At 43.4% G+C, this 22,353-nt stretch overlaps 1 protein-coding gene across 1 annotated transcript in view; it reads right to left on the reverse strand.

Moving 5' to 3' along the window:
- The window catches only part of LOC137640084 (5-oxoprolinase), a 547,197-nt gene that overhangs the window by 350,958 nt on the left and 173,886 nt on the right, over nucleotides 1-22,353 (reverse strand). The window contains exon 8 of the mRNA XM_068372538.1: nucleotides 12,499-12,615. Within this exon, the coding sequence (XP_068228639.1) occupies nucleotides 12,499-12,615 (117 nt within the window). The remainder of the gene's footprint in view (nucleotides 1-12,498; nucleotides 12,616-22,353) is intronic.

The following is a 22,353-nucleotide window of genomic DNA, read 5'->3' on the forward strand; positions in this document are numbered from 1 at the left end:
AAAGGTGATCTCGCTTCTTGAGTACCCCAGACACGAAAGAAGCCGCAAGCTCACTAGAACCATCCCGAATGGCTTTGTCCATGCAGGACATGATGAGCATGGAAGTTTCCTTATCCGAAGGGGAGGTCTTCCTGCTCAATGCTCCCAAACACCAGTCCAGGAAGTTAAAGACCTCGAAAGCGCGGAAAACTCCCTTCATAAGATGGTCCATGTCCGAAGGGGTCCAGCAAATCTTGGAGCGTCTCATAGCCAGCCTGCGGGGAGAGTCTACTAGACTTGAGAAGTCGCCCTGGGCAGAGGCAGGAACTCCCAAGCCGAGAACTTCTCCCGTGGCATACCAGACGCTAGATCTAGAAGCAAGCTTGACCGGGGGAAACATGAAGGATGTCTTTCCCAACTGCTTCTTAGACTGCAACCACTCTCCCAGTACCCTTAAAGCTCTCTTGGACGAGCGAGCGAGTACGAGCTTCGTAAAGGCAGGAGCTGCTGACTGCATGCCTAAAGCGAACTCAGAGGGAGGTGAGCGTGGTGCTGCAGACACAAACTGGTCTGGATACAAATCCTTAAAGAGCGCAAGCACTTTCCTAAAGTCTAAGGAGGGAGGCGTGGTCTTGGGTTCTTCGATGTCGGAGTGTTGGTCGTCAAGATGTGCAGCTTCGTCATCATCAGAGATACCATCGTCTGAATGTTGCGGAGGAAGAGGCAACGGAGTGGGCTGGAAAGCTGAGTCCGGCAGCACGGGTGCATGCGTGGCTGCACTGGACCCAACATCATGCCACTGTTGGTCAGTCTGAGAACTGGCAACAACCAAAGCTGAGTGGGTGCGCAATGAGTCTACACCCGACTGTGGAAGGATAGCGGAGACCACCGTGGGTTGCGGAGGCTGACGCACCGCGTCAAAACACGGCAGCCTAACTCCACCCTCCTGTTGTTGTGGTAGCTCCCGCACGGCAACGGAGTGCTCCGTGCGTCTGTGGGAGTCAGCATGCGTCTGGCAGGGTCGACTGCGCATGGGTGGAGGAGCTCTCACAGCCGGAGTGTGGGAGCAGTCAGCCGCAGCGTCTGCTGGGCGCACAACCGTGGCAGGTTGTAGGCAAACGGGTGCATCGTCAACCTTCTCCGCAGACGGAGTGTGGGAGCAGGCAGCCTCAGCGTGAGCTGGGCGCACAACCGTGGCAGGTTGTAGGCTAACGGGTGCAGCGTCAACCTTCTCCGCACGAAACTCCTGCATAACCGCAGCTAACTGAGTCTGCATAGACTGCAGTAAAGACCACTTAGGGTCTACAAAAGCGGCAACAGACGGAGCTACTGTCCGTTGTGACTGAGGGTCTAAAACAGCGGGTGCGGCAACAGACGGAGTTACTGCCTGTTGCGGTACCACCTTGCCTCTCTTGGGAGGTGTGCAGTCGTCGGATGACTGCAGCGAGTCCGAACTGACCCAGTGGCTACACCTGGGCCGTTGGACTAGCTCGGAAGGGACCTTACGTTTAAGAGGCCGTGAGACCTTGGTCCATCGTTTCTGTCTAGAAACCTCTTCCGCAGACGAGGAATAAATGGGCTCACTCGCCTTCTTGTGGGTGGGACGATCTCGGAAAGATACGTCCGAAACCACGGAGGGTACGTCTGTACGCTGATTAAAGCCTGTCGAACCCTTTGGTCGTACGACATTGCTTCTCCCCAGGGCTTGGGAGCTTGCAAGAGGTCCCGGACTGGGAGGACGACAGGCACGAACAGACGCACCCTCATGCGTAACACTGACACTTTTCACTGCACTGACACTCACTTCACTTCCCACTGCACTTTTACCTTTCAACTCTCTGACATCAGCCATGAGTTGATTGCGGTCATTAGCCAATGACTCGACTCTCTCACCTAGAGCCTGAATGGCACGCATCATATCCGCCATTGAAGGTTGATGAGAGCTAGCAGGGGGTCGGGTGCAACCACTACAGGGGAAGGAATAGGTTGAGGGGCATGGGGAGAGGAAAAATCAATAGAGCGAGACGAACTCCTCCTGAGCCTATCCTTCTCTAGCCTACGTGCATATTTCAGGAATTCTTGAAACCCGAATTCCGAAAGCCCAGCGCATTCCTCACATCGATCTTCCAATTGACAGGCTTTACCCCTACAATTGGAACAAACGGTGTGCGGATCGATAGAGGCCTTCGGAAGACGCCTTGAACAGTCCCTAGCGCTACATTTCCTGTACTTGGGGACTTGAGAAGGGTCAGACATCTTGAATTAGTCAAAGGGGGGAAATCAAAATCTATCCAAATCGTCAACAAATAATCCAAATCTAAAAAAGAATGCAAGGAAGTATTGAAGATAACTTCTGCACAGCGATAGCTAATAACTAGAGATGAATACTTCACCAAATAACGTGAAATTCAATCCAGAAAACAAGAGCGTATTCAGTAGGTCTTGCCGGTGGCACGACAGAGAGAAAATTGGTTCTGTGTTGACATAGAGTACTTGAGTACCTACTCGACAGATGGCGCTGTTGATGTACACCCCCACCTGTATAGCGATCGCTGGCGTATTCCGCCCGTAGGTTTTTTCTGTCGGGCAGCAGAGCTGACAGCTATATGATCATCGGGTAAGTTTAATATTGAAAATTGCTATCATTGACTATTGATATTCCAAAGCTTATTTTTTAGATCTAAGAAGTAACATTGGACATTATCATAAGTTTATGGATACTGTATATTTGTTGTTATTAACAACAATCGAGTTAAACAGAACCCATATTTCACTTTATTTCTATAATAAAAACCTCAAAGCCTGGATCTCGGGGGGAAAACTAGTATTTTTGGGATCGGCCATGTCGTCCTGATGGAAGGTTCCTTTAGGTAGCTTTCTAAGGGATATTTGCTACAGTGATACTCCCAGAGAATTAACCATAGGTCTCCAGAATTGTAACACCTGGCGCCAGTATCCTTAATATATCTTTAAGGATATTGCATAATATCAGGGAATGTATTTTTTTTTATACGACAAATAGCAATCTTCACCCCGAATAGATTTAACTCTGAGGGGGAAGAGTGGCGAACGAAAGGGGAGCCGTTATAAAGGTACCCGGTGGATCCCCTCCGGGTACTACTATTTTAAGCTAAGTGCGCTCCCAAGATTCTCTCGGTGTTGTTACTGTTTATTGGATTATCATCATGCAATCTCTAGCATCTTCATCCTCTGGAAAATTGAGTATTTGATCTTTACCGTGTATAATTTATAGCTCATTCTCGCAGTTGAATTTGTATAATTTAAGTATGTTAAGTGGAGCGCAGCCAACTCCGGAGGCGGCCATTTTGAGACCGCTGTCGCACACCATAAATGCAAATTATTTAGTTAGTAGTGCGACGCTCCCGGTATTTAGCTATAAAGAAACTTTTAGCTAGTTAGGCAAGTTATACTAGTGAAGATTGCATACATATATTTCCTCTTCCTTTAGGTAATGTTACTTTCGTATACGACGAGGACCCCAGTGGTATCAATAGTAGCCGCGGTCACCAACCAAGTTAGGCTAGCCTAACCCGTTCTATATACGTTAGTAATGTTAATCCCATTGTTTAACCTCTTGTATCGTTTCCTATCAATTCGGTTGGGGATATATATCCCCTAGAATTTATTGGCATAATTCGATACGTTTCTCTTTTAGAGAAAAGAAGATAAACCCTTTTCCCCCCTGAGCGCCGCCATCCCAAGCAGCAACCCTATCTTTTGTCATCGCCACCCGAGTAGTTAACTACGTCTTGACTTACATAGTTTTACCGTCGATCTTCTTTGCCGCCGAGTATCCCGGCTTCGAAGTATGACGGTAACTCAGGGTGTACTGTCTTGCAGCCGGAAATGTCGCCGACAGGGGAATCGTGATTCCTCTGCCGCCCTCGACATTGTCGGCATGGGAAGCTATGTTTCCTTAGTTTACAACCGAAAATAGGCGGCATACCTGCCGCCACCTTTCTCCCTTGTTGACTATCAGACATGTCTTATCGCCGCCGCCTTTCTCCCCTGCAAATTATAATACCCTTTTCCCTCCCCCCTCTGTCCTTTATTGTCGGCCTAGCCGTCACAACATTCTTTTGGCCGGTATTCCACAATCATCCCAGCTTGCTGGGTTGACTAAATTGCCAGCTGGGACCATACCAGCGGTGGTTAGGTTGCCGCCTCCCCCTTATGTCCTTCCTTCACCAGAAGCGAATGCCACGGGGGGAAAGACTGAGCCAGTCCTGACGGCTGCTGGTGGGAAACCGATTATACTGTTGAGAATTCTTCAGTCCTCTATTGGACTGCCATCCACAGACCTCGCAACAGGCAGTACAGCCGGTGGCAAAAGTTGTGGCTGGATGGAAGCTACAATCAGATGCATTCCTCCCCTTTCATTAGAACTCTCATTCTGGGAAGGAGACAGTAGGCAGCAGTAGCCCTCCTACACTCAAAATTATTGTGCTAAACCATAATAATAGGAAATCTTCCTCTCCATTCTTTCTCTCTCTCTATCAGTTAGTGCCACCAGGCACTAGCCTAACCCCGGTAGTATAACTGTAAAACTACAGTATACAACAATACAGTAGCCAGTATAACTAGAGTATATAACAATACAGTAGTTAGAAAACTATAGTATATAATAATACAGTAGTTGGTAAAACTACAGTATACAACAATACAGTAGTACAAGTATTTCTAACATATTCTGTGTATCCTGTGTATCCTGTGTATGTTGAGGTGAAGTATTCCCCCAACACCCTGATGAATCCTTTAATTATCGGGACACTTATGAATCACCTTTCAGTATTAATATTCTACAGGTGGAAGAGTTAGTGTAAATATTCACTGACTCCGGCTCTACGTACAGGAGTTATTCCACTCTCTATTTTCCCTTATAAGGAAATTAAATACTAATATTGACGGAGGTCTCAGCAATTGCCTGGGAGAGGAAACACAGATATGTGTCTTTCCTATTTCCTTTTTAGCTTACTATCCTAAGCTATTAAATATAATAGTAAGTATTACTATTGATAAGTATGCATTTATATCAATGATATAAACAACTCAATACTCATTTCACCTTTTCTTTCCTTACAGGAGGAGCCAATGCTGAAGTGTGTAGTCGTGTTCTGCAACCACAAAAGCAAGGATCCCTGAGGTACTGGGACCTGAAGGGTTGCTCCATCTGCTTGGCCCTGATGACCGAAGGCTTTGGAGAAGAGATCCCTGACACTACGGAGTCAAGGGATACCGCAAGAAAAACTCTTCGGAGGAGGGTAAGAGGGTTCCAGAAGAACTCTCCGGGACCTTACCTACCTAATGAATCTTTAAGGTGCCTTCTGTTCCCTAAGGCTCAATCCAGCGTGGTTCTGCCCCGGGTACAGGTCAAGCCTCCCTTCATCCAACTGACAGTCGACACAGACATCAACAAGGCACTGAAAGGCATGGACATCCACCAAGAATGGGTGTCGGAGGTGTCTACCGACACCGAAAAGGACCTTCTGCAAGAAAACCTTGAAGAAGATATGGTTCAACCACCTACAGAAGAAGATAGATCCGTTTCGACGGTAACTGAGAACCTTCAGTTCACCGTTACGGCATGTCAACCTGTGCCGTCAACCTCTTCACCCCCAACTCCCCAACCGGATGTGCAGGTCGGCAGAAACGAAGCGCACTTAGAGTCGATCCAGCAGATGTTGGCGGTGTTCCGGAAGGAACAGCAGGAGATAAAGCAAGGTCTCAAAGAGACAAAGAGAGAGGTAAGGGAAGGGAAAAGCTCTGGTGCTTCCAGAGGCTTTGCTAAGCCCCTTAGAGTATCTGACCTACCTCACTGCTCCGACACCAACCCCTGGAAGTACACGGAGCACATGGCCATGATGAATGGGAAGCTCTATATCTCCGAGAAGTTTCAAACCCCTTGAAGATCTCCAATTCTGGCCCAGCTTTTCAGCATACCCAGATTGTTACGTGAGACTGCGGGATGAACCAGCATCCCGTGAAGAGACGGTACCAAAGGAAGTCATTGTCTTCGAGCATGACAAAGCACAGGCTGTCCTATCCAAGATGCTAAAAGGAGCCGGATAAACCAACTCCAAAGTCTCGGCATTGAGCAAGAGGCATCCAACCTTCATAGCTCCTTCCCCTAGAGCTTTCCCCTTTTCGGTGAAAGCCCTTGACTGTGTCATGAGAGCAGTCGATGAGGGTAAACCGTACCCAGTCCTAGAGGAATGTAAACTATTATTTCTAGCCATGCCTACCTGCGAGAAGAAGTGGATTGAAGTACATCTAACCTTCTCCGTCTCTAAGTTGGATCCGGAGATAACAGGTCAGCAGTTCAATGAGAACCTTCCAAAGCATCTTTTAAGAGGGGAACAGGAGCCAAAAGAGAGACTAGCCACTTCTTTGTCTCATCAGAACTGCCTGGAAATGTGTGCAGGCCTTACCAATGCCCCAGACATGTATATATTCTTACCCAAGTCCCGCATGGGTACCCTTGTGAAGGACTTGTTTTCCTTCGTCAGGTCCAGGAGGGCCTGTAGAGAGCATGTGTTTGCCGCAGCAACAATCAAACACGAACCCAGGAAGCTGATCACTTCATGCATCTGGGGCAAAGACCTTTTCCCACAAGATGTGGTTCAGGAGGTTATCGCCAGAGCCGCCACGGGGAATAGGAACCTACTCTAAAAGTGGGGCATGTCTTCCGAGAGGAAATCATCCTCAGACGCTGGTCCCCAACCTAAGAACAGGAAGACAAAGAAACCACGTAGACCTGCACAACTTTCGACCGTGACCATGGCCAGAGTGCCTCAAATCGTAACTCAGCCGCAAACCATTCCAGATGGTCCCTCAGCAGCTAGTAGCCTAATCACCTGAGTTCAACTCAGATTTTGAGAGGCACACAACTACCTTTCGATCCTACAAAGGTAGAGGATCAAAATGAGGCTCCTCAAGAAATCCCTCAAGGGGTAGAGGAGGAAGGGGTCACGGAAGCAAGTCCTCAAGAATCTCTCAGTAATAAGAGGCTCCAGGTAGGAGGAAGACTCTTCCACTTATGGGATCGTTGGACCTTCGATCCCTGGGCCCACAGCCTAATCAAGAATGGACTAGGGTGGAAATGGAACAAAATTCCACCCCCTTTTCCAGAATTCTTCCAAAACTCCACCCGCTTATTGGAAGAATATACCTCAGAACTCTTGAACAAAAAGGTAATAAGGAAAATGAAGTCCATCAAATTACAGGGAAGGCTGTTTTGTGTTCCCAAGAAGGACTCGGACAAACTCAGAGTCATTCTAGACTTGTCTCTACTCAACAGGTTCATCGAGAACAACAAGTTCCGGATGCTTACCTTACAACACATAAGGACCGTTCTACCAAAAGGGGCGTACACAGTCTCAATAGACCTGGCAGATGCTTACTGGCACCTACCAGTTAGCCGCCCCCTCTCCTCCTACCTAGGATTCAGGCTACAGAAGACGAAATATGCCCTTTGGGCTAAACATAGCCTCAAGGATATTCACGAAACTTGCAGATACAATCGTCCAACAACTACGCTTAGAAGGAATTCAGGCAGTGGCATACCTGGACGATTGGCTGGTGTGGGCACCATCCAAGACAGCCTGTCTACAAGCAGCCACAAAGGTGATCCAGTTCCTGGAACACCTAGGCTTCAAGATCAACCGAAAGAAGTCTCGCTTTTCTCCAGCTCAGGAGTTTCAATGGTTAGGAGTCCATTGGAACTTGCAGTCACACCGTCTCTCCATTCCACCGAAGAAGAGGAGAAAGATGGCGGGATCTGTCAAGAGACTACTGAAACTCAAGCAGATTTCAAGACGCCAACAGGAAAGATAACTGGGCTCTTTCCAGTTCACAGCAGTGACAGACCCAGTGCTAAAAGCACAATTAAAGGATGTGTCAGGAGTCTGGAGAAGATATGCATCAAACGCTCGAAGGGATCAACAAAGATTGACACCGACCCGATTGCACACGCTTCTAAGGCCGTGGTCAACAGTCAAGAGCCTAACACGAACAATTCCCTTACAACCACCTCAACCATCAGTGGTAATTCATACAGATGCCTCCCTGGATGGATGGGGAGGCCATTCCCAACTAAGGAAAGTGCAGGGGAATTGGTCGCACCAGTTCAAAACCTTTCACATCAACACCTTGGAAGCTATGGCAGTCTTCCTAACATTCAAGAAACTATCCCCTCGCAGATCAGTCCACATCAGACTGGTCTTGGACAGCGAGGTGATAGTAAAATGTCTAAACCGACAAGGCTCAAGATCACCTCACATCAATCACGTGATGCTAGCCATCTTCCGCCTGGCAAGGATGAGGAGATGGCAATTATCAGCAGTTCACCTGCAAGGGTTCCAAAATGTGACGGTGGATGCTCTACCCAGGCGAAAGCCGATAGTGACAGAATGGTCCCTAGATGCAGACTCATTCTCCTTCATCTTCGAAAAAGTCCCAGAACCGCAGATCGACCTCTTCGCAACTAGCAACAACAAGAAACTACCTTGATTTGTAACCCCTTACAAGGACCCTCAGGCAGAAGCGATAGACGCCATGTCTCTTGATTGGAACAGATGGAATCACATCTATCTGTTCCCACCAACCAATAAGGTACTCAACAAGCTAAGATCCTTCAGAGGAACAGCAGCAGTAGTGGCCCCCAAATGGCCCAGAAGCAATTGGTTCCCTCTAGTTCTAGAATTGAAACTGAAGCTGTTCCCTCTACCGAACCCCATTCTATCCCAACTGGTTCAGAAGTCGACTGTCTATGCTTCATACTCGAGAACCAACAACCTACATCTCATGATTTTCTCGCCTTAGCAGCCAAGAAAAGGTTTGAGATCTCAAAAGACAACATTGACTTTATAGAAGAATACAAGTAAAATTGAACTAGGAGACAATATGAATCGTCTTGGAAGAAGTGGGTTTCCTTCGTGAAAACAAAGAAACCGACAGAAATATCAATATATTTCTCTCTCTCCTTCTTCATCTACCTACATGAACAAGGCCTGGCTTCCACCACAATAACTGCGTGTAAGTCAGCTTTAACTAGACCTCCTCTTTACGCCTTTCAGGTGGACCTTTCAAGTGAAATCTTCAATAAGATACCGAAAGTATGCGTTAGACTCAAACCAGCAACCCCTCCAAAGCCTATATCATGGTCAACGGACAAAGTCTTGCACTATGCTTCGAATATGAACAATGAGGATTACACCATAAAGGATCTAACAAAGTAAGTGATATTTCTGTTTGCTATAGCCTCAGGGGCTATAGTTAGTGAAATAGTGGCCTTATCAAGAAATGAAGGCCATATTCAGTTCACAGATGAGGGAGAACTGAACCTTTTCCCTAATCCTACTTTTCTTGCCAAAAAGGAGCCACCCACCAAAAGGTGGGGTCCTTGGAGAATCTGCCCTCTGAAGGAAGATGTCTCTCTATGTTCAGTAGAATGTCTTAAGGTCTATCTTCGAAGAACTTCAGACTTCTAGGAGGGACAGCTCTTCCGAGGCGAAACCTCAGGATCAAACCTATCCCTAAAACAACTCAGGGCAAAACTCACCTACTTTATTCGCAGAGCAGATCCTGAAAGTACACCCACAGGTCACGATCCAAGAAAAGTTGCTTCTTCATTGAACTTCTTTCAACACATGGACTTTGAAAGGCTCCGCTCATATACAGGCTGGAAATCATCCAGAGTCTTCTATAAACATTATGCGAAGCAAGTGCACGAGATAAAACACTTTGTGGTGGCGGCAGGTAGTGTCATAAAACCAGTCGTCTAGTGCTGCGATGAACAGTGGACTGTTTTGGGACTCAACAGTGTATCAGGTGAACAAGTGTTAGCACCTCCGAGTGTAATACCTTTTAGTAAAAATCACTATGGTGATTTATGGACTGTTCTATATAGGTGCAGAATCTAACCAATAACACCAGTGCCGTGTGAACATTTGTACACAGTGTTGAAGCATATCCAACATCTAAGTGAAACCAAATAAATTAATTTCACATTATTGAGTGGCATTTAACAAATGAATTAATATATGTATATTCTTCCCTTACATGTTAAATATATATATATATACCAGGATGTTCATATATGCAGGCTAGATTCCTTCACAAGATACATCAATATATTTTGTTTTTGACTATGAAAATAAAAATGCAAAGGAATGTATCTGCATCTTCTTTATCCTCAGAATTAAGAATAAAGATTTCTAGAGCCTTTTTATTTTCCTTAAAATAAAAATCTTGTTAGTATAATTTCCAAAGAACGACCAGGTAATCTCGAAGAAGTTTCCCTCTTGTTTCTACGGAAATGCAAACTTTGAATCCTTATAGTTGAAGTCGACAATTTCCTTGCTGGGGGCAGAAAGCCCTAAGTTAGTTCCAAACTTAGTGGATATGACAAATAACGGTAAGGTCATATATGTAAAGGTCTAGGAGACCATATAAGGAACTCATTCAAAGTAAAGGCACTTATACAAACCCACAGATATAGTACTTTCAAGTTAATTCTCTGGTAAGCTTCCATCAGGACGACATGGCTGAGCCCAAAAAACGGATTTTGCGCAAAGCGAAAAATCTATTTTTGGGTGAGATAGCCATGTAGTCCTGATGGACCCACCCTTCTTTCAAAAGAAAAACAAACAACTATGTAATGAAAAGACCCCACCCGAAACTACTCTATCTGCGGCTATTCCTGCTTAAATGCAACAAGGAATAATGGGCCGTAGTAGTACAGGGAGGCGGTCCACCGGGTACCTTGATAACGGCTCCCCTTCATTTGCCACTCTTCCCCCTTAAAGAGTAAAATCTATTCAGGGTAAGATTGCTATGTGTCATATTAAAAAATACGTCCCCTGATATTATGCGATATCCTTAAAGATATATTAAGGATACTCGCGCCAGGAGTTAGAATTCTGGAGACCTATGGTTAATTCTCTGGGAGTATCACTGTAGCAAAATATCCCTCAATAAGCTACCTTAAGGAACCTTCCATCTGGACGAAATGGCTATCTCACCCAAAAATAGATTTTTCGCTTTGCTCAAAATCCGTTTTATAGCCTGTTACCATTGTGTTAGTGGTCTGTGATGCTGCTCTTTATTCATATTATCTTGCCTGTGAACTGGAAGTACTTTACTTGGTTGTAGGCACTATTGTTGTTGGTCAGAAAAGTTTCGATGACAACAAAACCTTATCACAGTGAGGGGTTACAATTGGAGATTTTCTAGACATTGCTATCATAAGCCCACAGAGACCTACACAGCATCGTATGCAGCCATACTTTTCAGAGGCTAAGAATTTTTAAGTAGCTTTGCAGCTTAATGGTAGACTGGATATTGATAAGGACAGAATTGCTTTAGGAAAACTATTGCAGTACAGTATTTACACAGTTTTATATTTTCGTTCTGGGTGGTTGGTATTAATTGTTCAGGTTTATTACTGGTCATTACAGATGTCATAAACCCATAGTGTTGCAGGGGTTCTCCTTTAAGCTTAGTTTATGATTAGAGTTGTTGTGAAGATAATTGGACCACCCAGGCAATACACACTGTTGCATTCACCACGTACTAAAAGATGTAGATGTTTGTAGCATAGCGTTAGGAATTTATCTGGAATATAGATTTTATTTTTGTTTCATTCACAAATAAATATTTTTTGCTTGTTTTTATGAAGACGTAATTTCATTCCAGAACCTTTCACCATTTTGTTCCCTTCTCAGCCATTTTTTTTACTTAGTATCATTGTTTTTTCATTGTTTTTATTATACTGAACCTGAAAATGACATCTCTAAAAAAATCTAATAAATGTTCCCTTTCACCTAATGTTCTGACCCTTACTTAAATTTGAAGCTATCTAACCTGAAATTCAAGCTATTCATGTATACTGCTCATTTTTCCCAGAAATGAATCAGCGGTCACGCTACACATTTATCCAGCAAGCTCAAGGCAAGGGAAGATAAAGAGGAAGTAATGTTCTTGCTGGGTCCCCTTGCCCAGTATAAAATCAAGGGGTGGTGCCCAGTGCCCAGTTTATCCTTGATTGTTTGCCTTTTACTCAGATTTTTGGGTAATCCAACGTTGTATATTTTTTGTGTAATGAACGTTGGAGTTTGGTCGGTATTCGGACACTAGGCAGTTCAGGTGCTACCTCTGGCCATCGTCCACAAATCACTACACCAGCTTAGCCAAAAAAATATCCATATAAATAACAAGGTTTGTTAGTGAAGGAGCAAATAGTAAAGAACAGAATCAACAACAAAAATTAAAACACTACTCTAGAGAGTAATATGGTCAATAAATTTACTGATATTTTCTATTCACTGCATTTAGTACTAATGTAGTACAGTAAAACATCTCCTGAAAGAAGAAATCCATTATCATTTAGGTTAAGTTGCATTATGAAATTAAGCCTTCATGAAAATATATGCTTAAAGAGAAGCCTTTACCATCGTATTTTTAAAATTTGCATCCTTAATTTCTAACATTTTGGCGTACCTGTGTCAAAGCTCTAATTGGGCGGCACATAGCTTCATTTGCAACTCTGATGAATCCCATTGCAACTTCTTCAACACTCATTTTGATTTTATTCTTATTTTTACCAAATGAATTGACCTGAAAATAAGAAAAAAAATAATTACTGAGTAATTTAGGACAAATATGTGTCTCTGCAATCTCTTTTTTTAAAATATATTTATGAATGAATAGATACAAGAATATAACAAGCTTAGTATTCTGTGACCATGTGATCATTAAAAGGACCATTATTATATTTTAAGTCCTTCTATTTTTCAGATTAGAAAGAACCAGTTTTCTTATGCGGTCTTTTATAAACAATTTTAAAGTCTAGAGTTCTTTGTGGTAACGTTTAAGCATTTAGAGCTTTCTAACGCTAACATTAATATGACACCTGGAAATAATTTTTTTAATTTTCAGTTTTTATGTTGGCTAAGAATTTTCTGCTATCACAAAAGTTGAGCTCACTAGCTCTGAAACAACTTTGTTATAGTAAGGAAAAGATTGTCGTTTTTCAACTCCGTAGAGAACTATTTAAAAAAATCATAAAAATTAAGAAATTGATTATTGTTAGATGCTATTTAGCATCATGCGAAAAAGGGAAAAAGAAATAAAAATCATGTCTAAAAGTGTCGCTTCTTTCTGAATTGTGAGTGTATGTTCATCCAAGTAATTGAATTTCATAAGAATTTGGGAAATTAACATGTAAAAATAAGTTGCCGTAGAGTTTTGTTAGTTTGATTCTGTCATTATTGTGTAAGATAATTCATGTAAATATCTGGGTTGTGTGTAAGAACAGATATGTAGGACAGAACGTGAAATACGGTAAACAAAAATGTTCCCCAAAAAATTTTGTTTCGTTGGTTGTGATGGCAGTAATAGCCAGTTGATGAGATTATGTATAAACTAATTTGGAACAGTTTGCAAACAGTATCTAATGGTTATGTCAGCATATCACTGAGTGGTGTCATGGTTGCAAAACCTACTGATTTCGCATAATCTATCATTCCCTGTATTGACGAGAATAATGAAAGATAGGTGATAATTAGGGGAAGAGGGGAAATGCCAAAATACATGCAGGGAATGAATGTAAATGTTTCATGCAATCATTTCTTAAGCAGAAGTATGCAGTTTTAAGTAACAGAACATACCAGTATTGTAATAAGGGACTCCTGTTGCCTAATGCAAAACTTAAGATGTTGAGTAATGATGAGGTTTGAAGTTATCCTTCCTTAATTATGAGTTTTGAAGTTATCCCTCCTTAGTCATTCAAAATTTGTTAAAGAAAAAGAGAAGGGGTAAAATATTCTCATATCAAGTTACATTAGGAAAAGGAAAGAAGAAAATTGATTTATGTATTCCTGTTTTTTATTATGTAATCTGTCAAGTCATGGGAAAGATTTGGATATTTTAGACCTTATGTTTGTTTAATGACAGTATTAAGAGATAAGTTCATTGCTTTCCTGATTTGTGTAAGTTTCAGTAACTATGGTTGTAAGTAAGAGAGACTGTCACTACTATATCCATCATTTTGAAAACAAATCTTGTGTAAATAAATCAAATTGGGAAATAATAGGTGGATTCAAGATAAATCAAGATATGCCAACTAGGGTTGCATCATATAAAACAAAAATTACCCATAAATTTCGTAAGGGATATGAATTGTTCCTGGTGTGGAACAGACTAAAATGTTTTGTGTATGAATGTTGTTCAAAGTAAGAAGTTTGTTTTAAGACATGCCGTTTTTATTTTGTTGCCGTGTCTTTGATATATCTTTTTCTTGGATCTCCATATTTTCAAGATATGAATATTTCAAGAGTGTGGTATAAGTACTTTAAGTAATCATATTTACCTAATGTGCATGCTGTGATTATTGAGTTAATGAATTGTTACTTGTATTTTTATTACTTGTATTTTTATTTTTGATGTTGTTTGAGTTTCCATTATTATTGAAGGAATTGAGTTATATGAGTTTTGAGATATTATGTAAGCCGTGTAGTAATGTCAATGTTCCAGGATTAGTCTAACATGTGGAAAAATTTTAAAGTACCAAATAGTCAGTATTTGGGAAAAATGATTTAGATGTTCAAGAAGCCATGCCAAGACTTAGATATTTTGCTCGGATAGGGTGTTGTTGAAGTTGTTAGCTCTGTAAGTATGGGAAAACACTATTCATTGTGCAGATTTTTTATGACTAGCACTGAGTGTCACCGGTTTTGATGTATGCATGTGCTGTACATGAAGGGTTGTGTTCAAGGGACAGATCGCATATATAGCAGAAAGAGAGAGTGAACGCACACGAGTAATGTTAGCGAAGAGAGGGAAAAATGAAAGAGAGAGAGAAAGAAAGGAAGAGACATTGATGGGTCACAGAGCGAAAGAGAGAGAGAAAGAAAGGAAGAGACATTGATGGGTCACAGAGCGAAAGAGAGAGAAGAGAGCACACCCAAGCACTGTTATAAATAAGAAAAGAGAGAAAGAAAAGACATTGCTGAGTCGGAATATGTGAGTGAAAGGAAGATGTTGATAAGTCAGAAAACAAAAAATGAGAGAAAAAAAGAAGAGAGAACGCGCCTGATTGCTACGGAACCTAGAATTCCCAAGTTGCCTACTGGACTAGCCTTGAATAAGGAGGCTCATGGTGGTCCAGATTCTCTAATAGAATCTTTGGAGCTAGTTGTGAACTGCTGGTTGAAAGGGTCAGGTGTGCACCAGACCTCAGCTGAAGGGAGCCAATATCCGGGATGCCTTAGTTCAGCAGTTTCTGAAAGACGCCAGACAACTAGGCTTTAAACTAGACAAGACAACCAGGAACTGGATCAAGGCCATGCAGTATCCAGGTACAGTCTGAGCTCTGGAGTAGCTTTTGGCAGGGTCTAAGCTTTTGAACCGGGAAATCTGGGTTTATTTTCGCCTAACTTGTCCTGTAGTTTATCGTGATTCATGAGTGACTGACCCTCAGTGTGTGTGCATCTTCAGTGTCTTTCTGGAGAGCATTTTAACCTTCTGATCAAGCTCCGTAATCATGTTCTTCCAACTGACATGATTCTCGGCCATAAGATGGAAGTGAAAACTTGAGTGCCTAAGGCTGAGGGCTTGACCACTAATGATCTAAAAGCACCAGAGGATTGTCCTGCAATCCAATACGTGGTGTGACCTGGGAACTCTTATGAGTAAATCTCTGCTGAAGATCACTGGACGTACGAGACAGGCCTTGCTCATTATCTTGAGCTGGTGACTGGTAATAAGGGTCTTTCAATTTAGCTGTTTCAGTAGAAGGGGAAAAGACAGGCTTTACTCTTAGGTTTCGATGGGAATGTGGAGATGGTTTCACAGCTCTAATTGGATATACAGTAATGCCTCACAACGCAAAAAGGGATTTTGACGAAGGAAAAATCTATTTCTGGGCGAGAGACCTGTGCCGCCCAGTGAAATGCTCCTTTTAGCATCATTTCTAAGGTATATAACTGCCATATATTACCAGAGAAAAAAGTTGCATTGGAATGCCAGGGATGAACCCAGCTCGCTCACCTATATAAGGTGTCGGTATAACTAACTTGGGCGTGAAAACCACTGTCAGAGGTCTCGTGCCATTTAGATATTTCCTCTTCAAATACCCCCGTTACTGCGAGGTGCCATTCTACATTCCACTACTGATCGCTACTACTACTACCTCCACCCACGCGATCATCTTCACACCTCATAGCACCCAAGCTTGGGCCAATTCTGGGTGGGAAAGCAGTGGGTGGATTCACTGGGCGGCACAGGTATCTCGCCCAGAAATAGATTTTTCCTTCGTCAAAATCCCTTTTCTGGGCTCAACCTGTGCCACTCCGTGAAATAGTACAAGAGAAATGGTCCCAAAGCTTGGAAACCAACACCTGAGAAGGAAAATAAATTAAAATCTAAAGTCCAAAAAACATGGTTTAATGCAAATTGTAAATATATATATGTAAATATAAAATTATTCAAAAATAAGTTGTTTTAACAATTCCTTATCATAAAGGGTAGAAAATTAAACAAGGTAATTACAACAATGGATTCCAATCTATGGAAGTAAAAGGGGGAGATCAATACGATGCCCAAATAAATGCCGTAAGGTTAAATAACTATTTACAATCTGACAACACAAGGGTGCGATCCAGGTGAAAAAACAAAACAAAACTACAGTAGGGACAATAAGTAAGGCAGGTAGAGGGAAAGAGAAAGGATAGAACAAGACCTTATGATTATGGATCATGATTTTCAGGAGGGACCACATTCCCTGCTGCCACTGTTGCAAATTTTAGGGTTTCCAAAGGTTTTAAATATTGGCGTTTAAAACTGCTGGGGACTTCCAGCCTGTATATCTTTTCAGTTCATCGAAATTCACATGGTGAAAGTAATTAATGGATGTAGCTACTGCTCGTATATCATGAACATGTGGGAATGATTCTGGGTTAGCTTGTTTACTGAAATACAGAATCTGCTGTCTGATCCCTTTCAGGGTAATGGTTCCTCCATTTTCTCTAATAAATAAGGGCCCCAAGGACTTATTGGAAGTTCTATTTAAATATGCTTTCAGAGTGTTTACTGGACATAAAGATGGATCCTGAGGAAGCGGAACAATCTTCCAGGGGGACCATCTGTTCTGAGGGTCCTCATTTTTTGCTAAGAATCTTTTGTCTGGAGAAATTAGTATTTCCCCTGACGAGAGAAATTCAATATGACCTGGATCTCTAGACAAGGCTGAAAGTTCTGATATTCTGGCGCCAGATGCTAGGCTCATTAAGAACAGGGTTTTTCTTAATAATGGTATATAATTACAAGACTCGTTAAGAGTGTCAGAAGCCAATTCAAGTACATCATTCAGAAACCAGGAATCTGAGCTAGGGCGAGTTGATGGTTTCAATCTGGCACAGGCTCTCGGGATGGACGAGAAATATGAATCTGTAAGGTTAATATTAAATCCAATTTGGAAAATCTTCTTCAAGGCTGATTTAATTGTTGTAATAGTATTAGCTGCCAGGCCTGATTCAAATAGAGTTCTAAAAAAGGTTACTGCCAGATTCATAGTCATCATCTCAGCCTTTGAGTCTCTTAAAAACTTTGCGAGTTTCTTCACAACTGAATCATACTGTCGAAGGGTGGATTCTCTCTTATCTGATTCTAAAAATAAGGTATTCTGAGGATCAATATCTGCATCTCTTTGAGCTGCAAATTTCATAAAGTCCATAAAGTTAGGGCACTCTGAATTTTTGAGGAGGCTAACACACTGCGAGTTTGTACTACTTGTGTTAGCATTGGATTGGGAATCCGTTGAGGATGGAGACCCAGTTCCACTAGTAGGGGAAACCAGTTGCTCTTGGGCCAATTGGGGGCTACCAGAGCCACTTGGCCTCTGAAAGTTCTGAGTTGGTCTAGTACCTTCATTAACATATTTATTGGTGGGAATAGGTAAATTCTCTCCCAAGAATTCCAGTCCAATGACATTGCATCCGTGGCATAAGCCCGAGGGTCCAGGTTGGGGGCTACATAGCACTTTAGTTTGTGGTTGCACTCTGTTGCAAACAGGTCTATTTGGAGACCCGGAACCTGAGATAAAATCCACTTGAACGACTTTAGGTCCAGTGACCACTCCGATTCCAGCGGAGTTGTCCTCGAAAGTGCATCTGCCACTACATTCCATATTCCTGCTAGATGAACCGCTGACAGATGCCAATGGTTCATTGCCGCCATGGAAAATATCGCTATCATTACATGGTTTATGTGATTCGACTTGGAACCTCCTCTGTTTATGCAGTGGACTATAACTTCGTTGTCCAGCACCAGTCTGATATGTTGCTTCTTTGCTGGAGCAAGCTTCTTTAGAGTCAAGAATACTGCCATGGCCTCTAAGACATTGATATGAAGTTGACGAAATGATATCGACCATAGTCCCTGGACTTTCTTGTACTGGGAGTACCCTCCCCAGCCAGTTAGAGAGGCGTCTGTGTGAATGACCAGTGTTGGAGGTGGAAATTTTAATGGGATGGATTTTGCTAGATTTTTTACTTTTGTCCATGGCTGAAGTCTTTTCCTCAGAATTGGTGGGATTCGAGCTATTTTGTCTCGATATTTCTTGTTTGCTTTGGACCGCCATACTCGATTTATATCTTTCAGTCTGGCCTTCAGTAATATGTCTGTTACTGAGGCAAACTGGAGGGCACCTAGGATTCTCTCTTGTTTTCTCATGGACGTCAGGTTGTCCTTGAGAAAACTTTTTGTATTCCTTGCTATTTCTTTCCTCTTGCTTACTGGGATACACAGTGTGTGTGTGTTCAGATTCCATTGTAACCCTAGCCACTGAAATTTCGTCTCTGGGACTAGACGTGACCTCTCGAAGTTGATCTGAAATCCCAACTGTTGTAGGAATTTTATTACTTTGTTTGTTGCCTTGAGGCAATTTTCGACATTGTTTGCCCAAATGAGCCAGTCGTCTAGGTAAGCTACTATTTGTATTCCTTGGGTTCATAATTCTTGGATTACTGTTTCCACCAGTTTGGTGAATATCCTGGGTGCTATGTTGAGTCTGAATGACATTACTTTGAATGCATATGCTTGGTTGCCTAACTTGAAACCTAGGAACGGACGAAAATGTCTTGCTATCGGAACGTGATAGTAAGCATCTGTAAGATCTATAGAGGTGGTGACGGCCCCACGGGGAAGTAAGGTCCGCACCTGAGAGACGGTTAGCATATGGAACTTGTCGCATTGAATGTAAGAATTCAGAAGAGACAGGTCCAAGATTACCCTTCGCTTGTCTGAGTCTTTCTTTGGCACGCTGAACAAGCGACCTTGAAATTTCAAATATTTTACTTCTTTTATTGCATTCTTTTGTAAAAGATCTTTTGCATATAGAACTAACTCTTCCATTGGATGTTGATGAAAGCTGGTTGGTGGAGGGGGCCCTTCTATCCAACTCCACCCCAGACCTTTGGAAATTATGCTGAAAGCCCAATTGCTGAATATCCAACGGTTCCGAAAGAGATACAGCCTTCCCCTACCTGAGGATTCTCAATGGTTTGTAGTGGATTTACCTCCCCAGGATCCAAGGAATCCTCTGCCTCTAGAGTAAGCTCTTCCGCTGCCTCTAATGCGAAAGGCTCCTCTTGCCCTACTACCTCTGGCATGTTTATTGTACCCATGGAACACGCCTTGTGTTTCATAGGTAGGGTTAAAGGCTGGGGAAGGCGCAAAGGAGGTAGACGCTACTTGTGATTGAGGGACCCACACGTATTGCTCTTGAGGTTGTGCCTTCGATGTTGAAGGTTGACCCCTTTGTGGTACCGGGATCGTCTGGACCACTTGTTGGGTCTGCTGACCCTGAAATGACTGAAAGGGCCTCAGTCTCTTCCTGCCTCTAGTTTGGCTGCTGGATGGCTCAAATTTACGTTTGGGTATCAGTCCCCACCAAACCTTGGGGCTCTGGTTAACACTTGCAGCTTCGCTAAGGACGTTATTGACCATGTCCTCCGGGAACAGGTCAGGACCCCAGATTGGGCCTTTGATGAGCTTGTTAGGCTCATGTCTGATACAGGCTTCGGACAAGACGTGTTTCCGACATCTACGTCTGGCTAAAATGAAATGGTATGCGTCAGAAAGCAACGTCTGAAGCAACGACTTCGTCAAAATCTTGAATAGCGGTTCCTCTTCATAAACCAAGGAAGACATTTCCGCCTTTGTGGCTGAGTTGATGGACCTACTCAGCCTCATGCGGGCATCAAACTCGAGCCTTATTAGGGAATCTGGAAGTCCGCTCACTGAATTGCGTGGACGCACAGTCGGCGTTCAATTTTCCTGCTGTAAACGTTGCTGGGGCGTCAGTCCAGCAATCATGATCTCCCGGAAACAGGAGGGAAGGCAGGTCCGTTTCGCGTAGCTGCAGCAACGGTTTGTCTTCATTTACAGCTTGTAGAGCAAGGTCCATCATCTTCGTAGTGCAAGGCGTTGGAGTTTGCCCCTCTACTACGAACATTGTGTAACACACTCCCACTGATTTAAAGTCCGGACCCAGGCGGACTGTGCTTGTTCCTTAGGATAGATAACTGTTTCCTTAGGGGAAGGGGAACTGAAGACCCGGCGGGTAGAACTCAAAGTCCTCTACCGGCCGGGTGCCACATCCTTCGATGGTTAGCATGCCATCCTTAAAGGGGGCATGTAAAGCCAATCGCCAGGGATTGCTTTTAACGAATTCCGGGAGTTTAGAGGCGTCCGGGATGACATATTGCTGCTGTTGAGGCAGTCCGGAACGCAGGAGATTCTCCAAGAGGTTCTCCTGGTTTTGTAGTCTCTGTGAGAAGGTGCCAACTAGGGAACAAATTTGAGACTGCACTATGCTGCCCATCTGCTCCATTAGCTGGCTCGAAAAAGCCGCCGGATCAAAGGGTACTTCCGGGGTCTTAGTTCTCGAGCCGCTCCTCGCTCTCGACCCCTGGTAGGAGGAAGAAGCTACTGCTGAGTCCTTCGATATCCTAGTGGATAAAGACCTGACTGGTTTTGGCAGCTTGGAAGACTTGGGGGTCTTAGGTAGGGTCTTTTTAATCTGTTTGATTTTAGGGACTACTGGGCATGGCCTGACCCCAGCCACGTGCTTCCCAGTAAACCCTTGGAAGGAAGATATAGAAGAAGACGACGGTGTCGGGCTAAGAATGGGTATCTTAGACCGTACACCTCCTGCCTCACTTACCTCCCTACCTTGTTCTGTTTCGTCCATCGGCTCCAGATCTAGGTTGATGGCCGCCACATCCTCCAGAACCGTCTCCCCGAGTCCTTCAGTTCCTCCGACAAGATCAAAGTATCTTCCGCAATCTTGGCGATGATGGGATCCGCCACTTCCTTGGGCACCGCCGCCGAAGTCTTGGCATTGGGATAGATGAAGTTACAGATCTCCTCGGAGAGAACATAAGGCTTCTTTGCCTTAACATTCCGGGCGAACCCGCCGACCCAGATCTTGAGGGTCGACAGGGCAGAACTCTTGGCAGTCTGAGGGCTCTGAAAGAGAATATTCTGTTACTAATATTCCTGGCCAACCTGTCGCTTAAAATATACATATATATATATAGAAATAATCTCCTTTAAACTCAATTAGTTTATAATTGACTAGTTATGAGACTGTTCGACGGGAACACCTACCGAATCAGCGGTTAAGGTGGAGACCAACCGGTAGCAAATCTCGCAGTTGTCCGGGTGCCACACCAGTAGATCATCTACTTGCACAACACACGGAGCATGAGACCGGCAGACCTCATGTCCGCAGGCTTGCTGCAGGACAGCCGCACATGCTGTCATCTGGTATCAGACCACCTGTAATAAAAATGATACATGAGTATCCCAAAAAGGGCCACCGGAGGCTCCGGGTTCTTAAAACTAAACTAGAGTAGTGTCCTTATGTATCTAAATAGTATGAAAATAATTGACACTAATTTGAAACTAATTTATGATCATTCATTGATATTATTATTGTCGTATTTGAGGATATATCATCCCGGCAGAGCCGGGAATGTATAAAGATAATAATTGTTGTTAAATAAAATTCCTCCCGTTGGCTCCGGCGAGCCAACTGAGTATGACCCGAGGGTCTTATATGTCTACTAGGGTAGGGGAGTCCCGAAAAAGGGAGGTTAGGGAGGGAGGGGTTCTATGACTCCCGCCAGCCCCGGGTACTTTTAATGGACATCAACAATAATAGACAAATAAAAACTAAAATTATAAATCATAGGGGAATTCTTCCGTGATTACTTCGACTAAACGTATAGATAGCCTACGCATGCAGTAGGCTAACTCAAAAACATAATGAATGAAAAACAATGAAGAAAA

This window comes from Palaemon carinicauda, chromosome 4 (assembly GCF_036898095.1).
Source record: "Palaemon carinicauda isolate YSFRI2023 chromosome 4, ASM3689809v2, whole genome shotgun sequence".
NCBI lineage: Eukaryota > Metazoa > Arthropoda > Malacostraca > Decapoda > Palaemonidae > Palaemon > Palaemon carinicauda.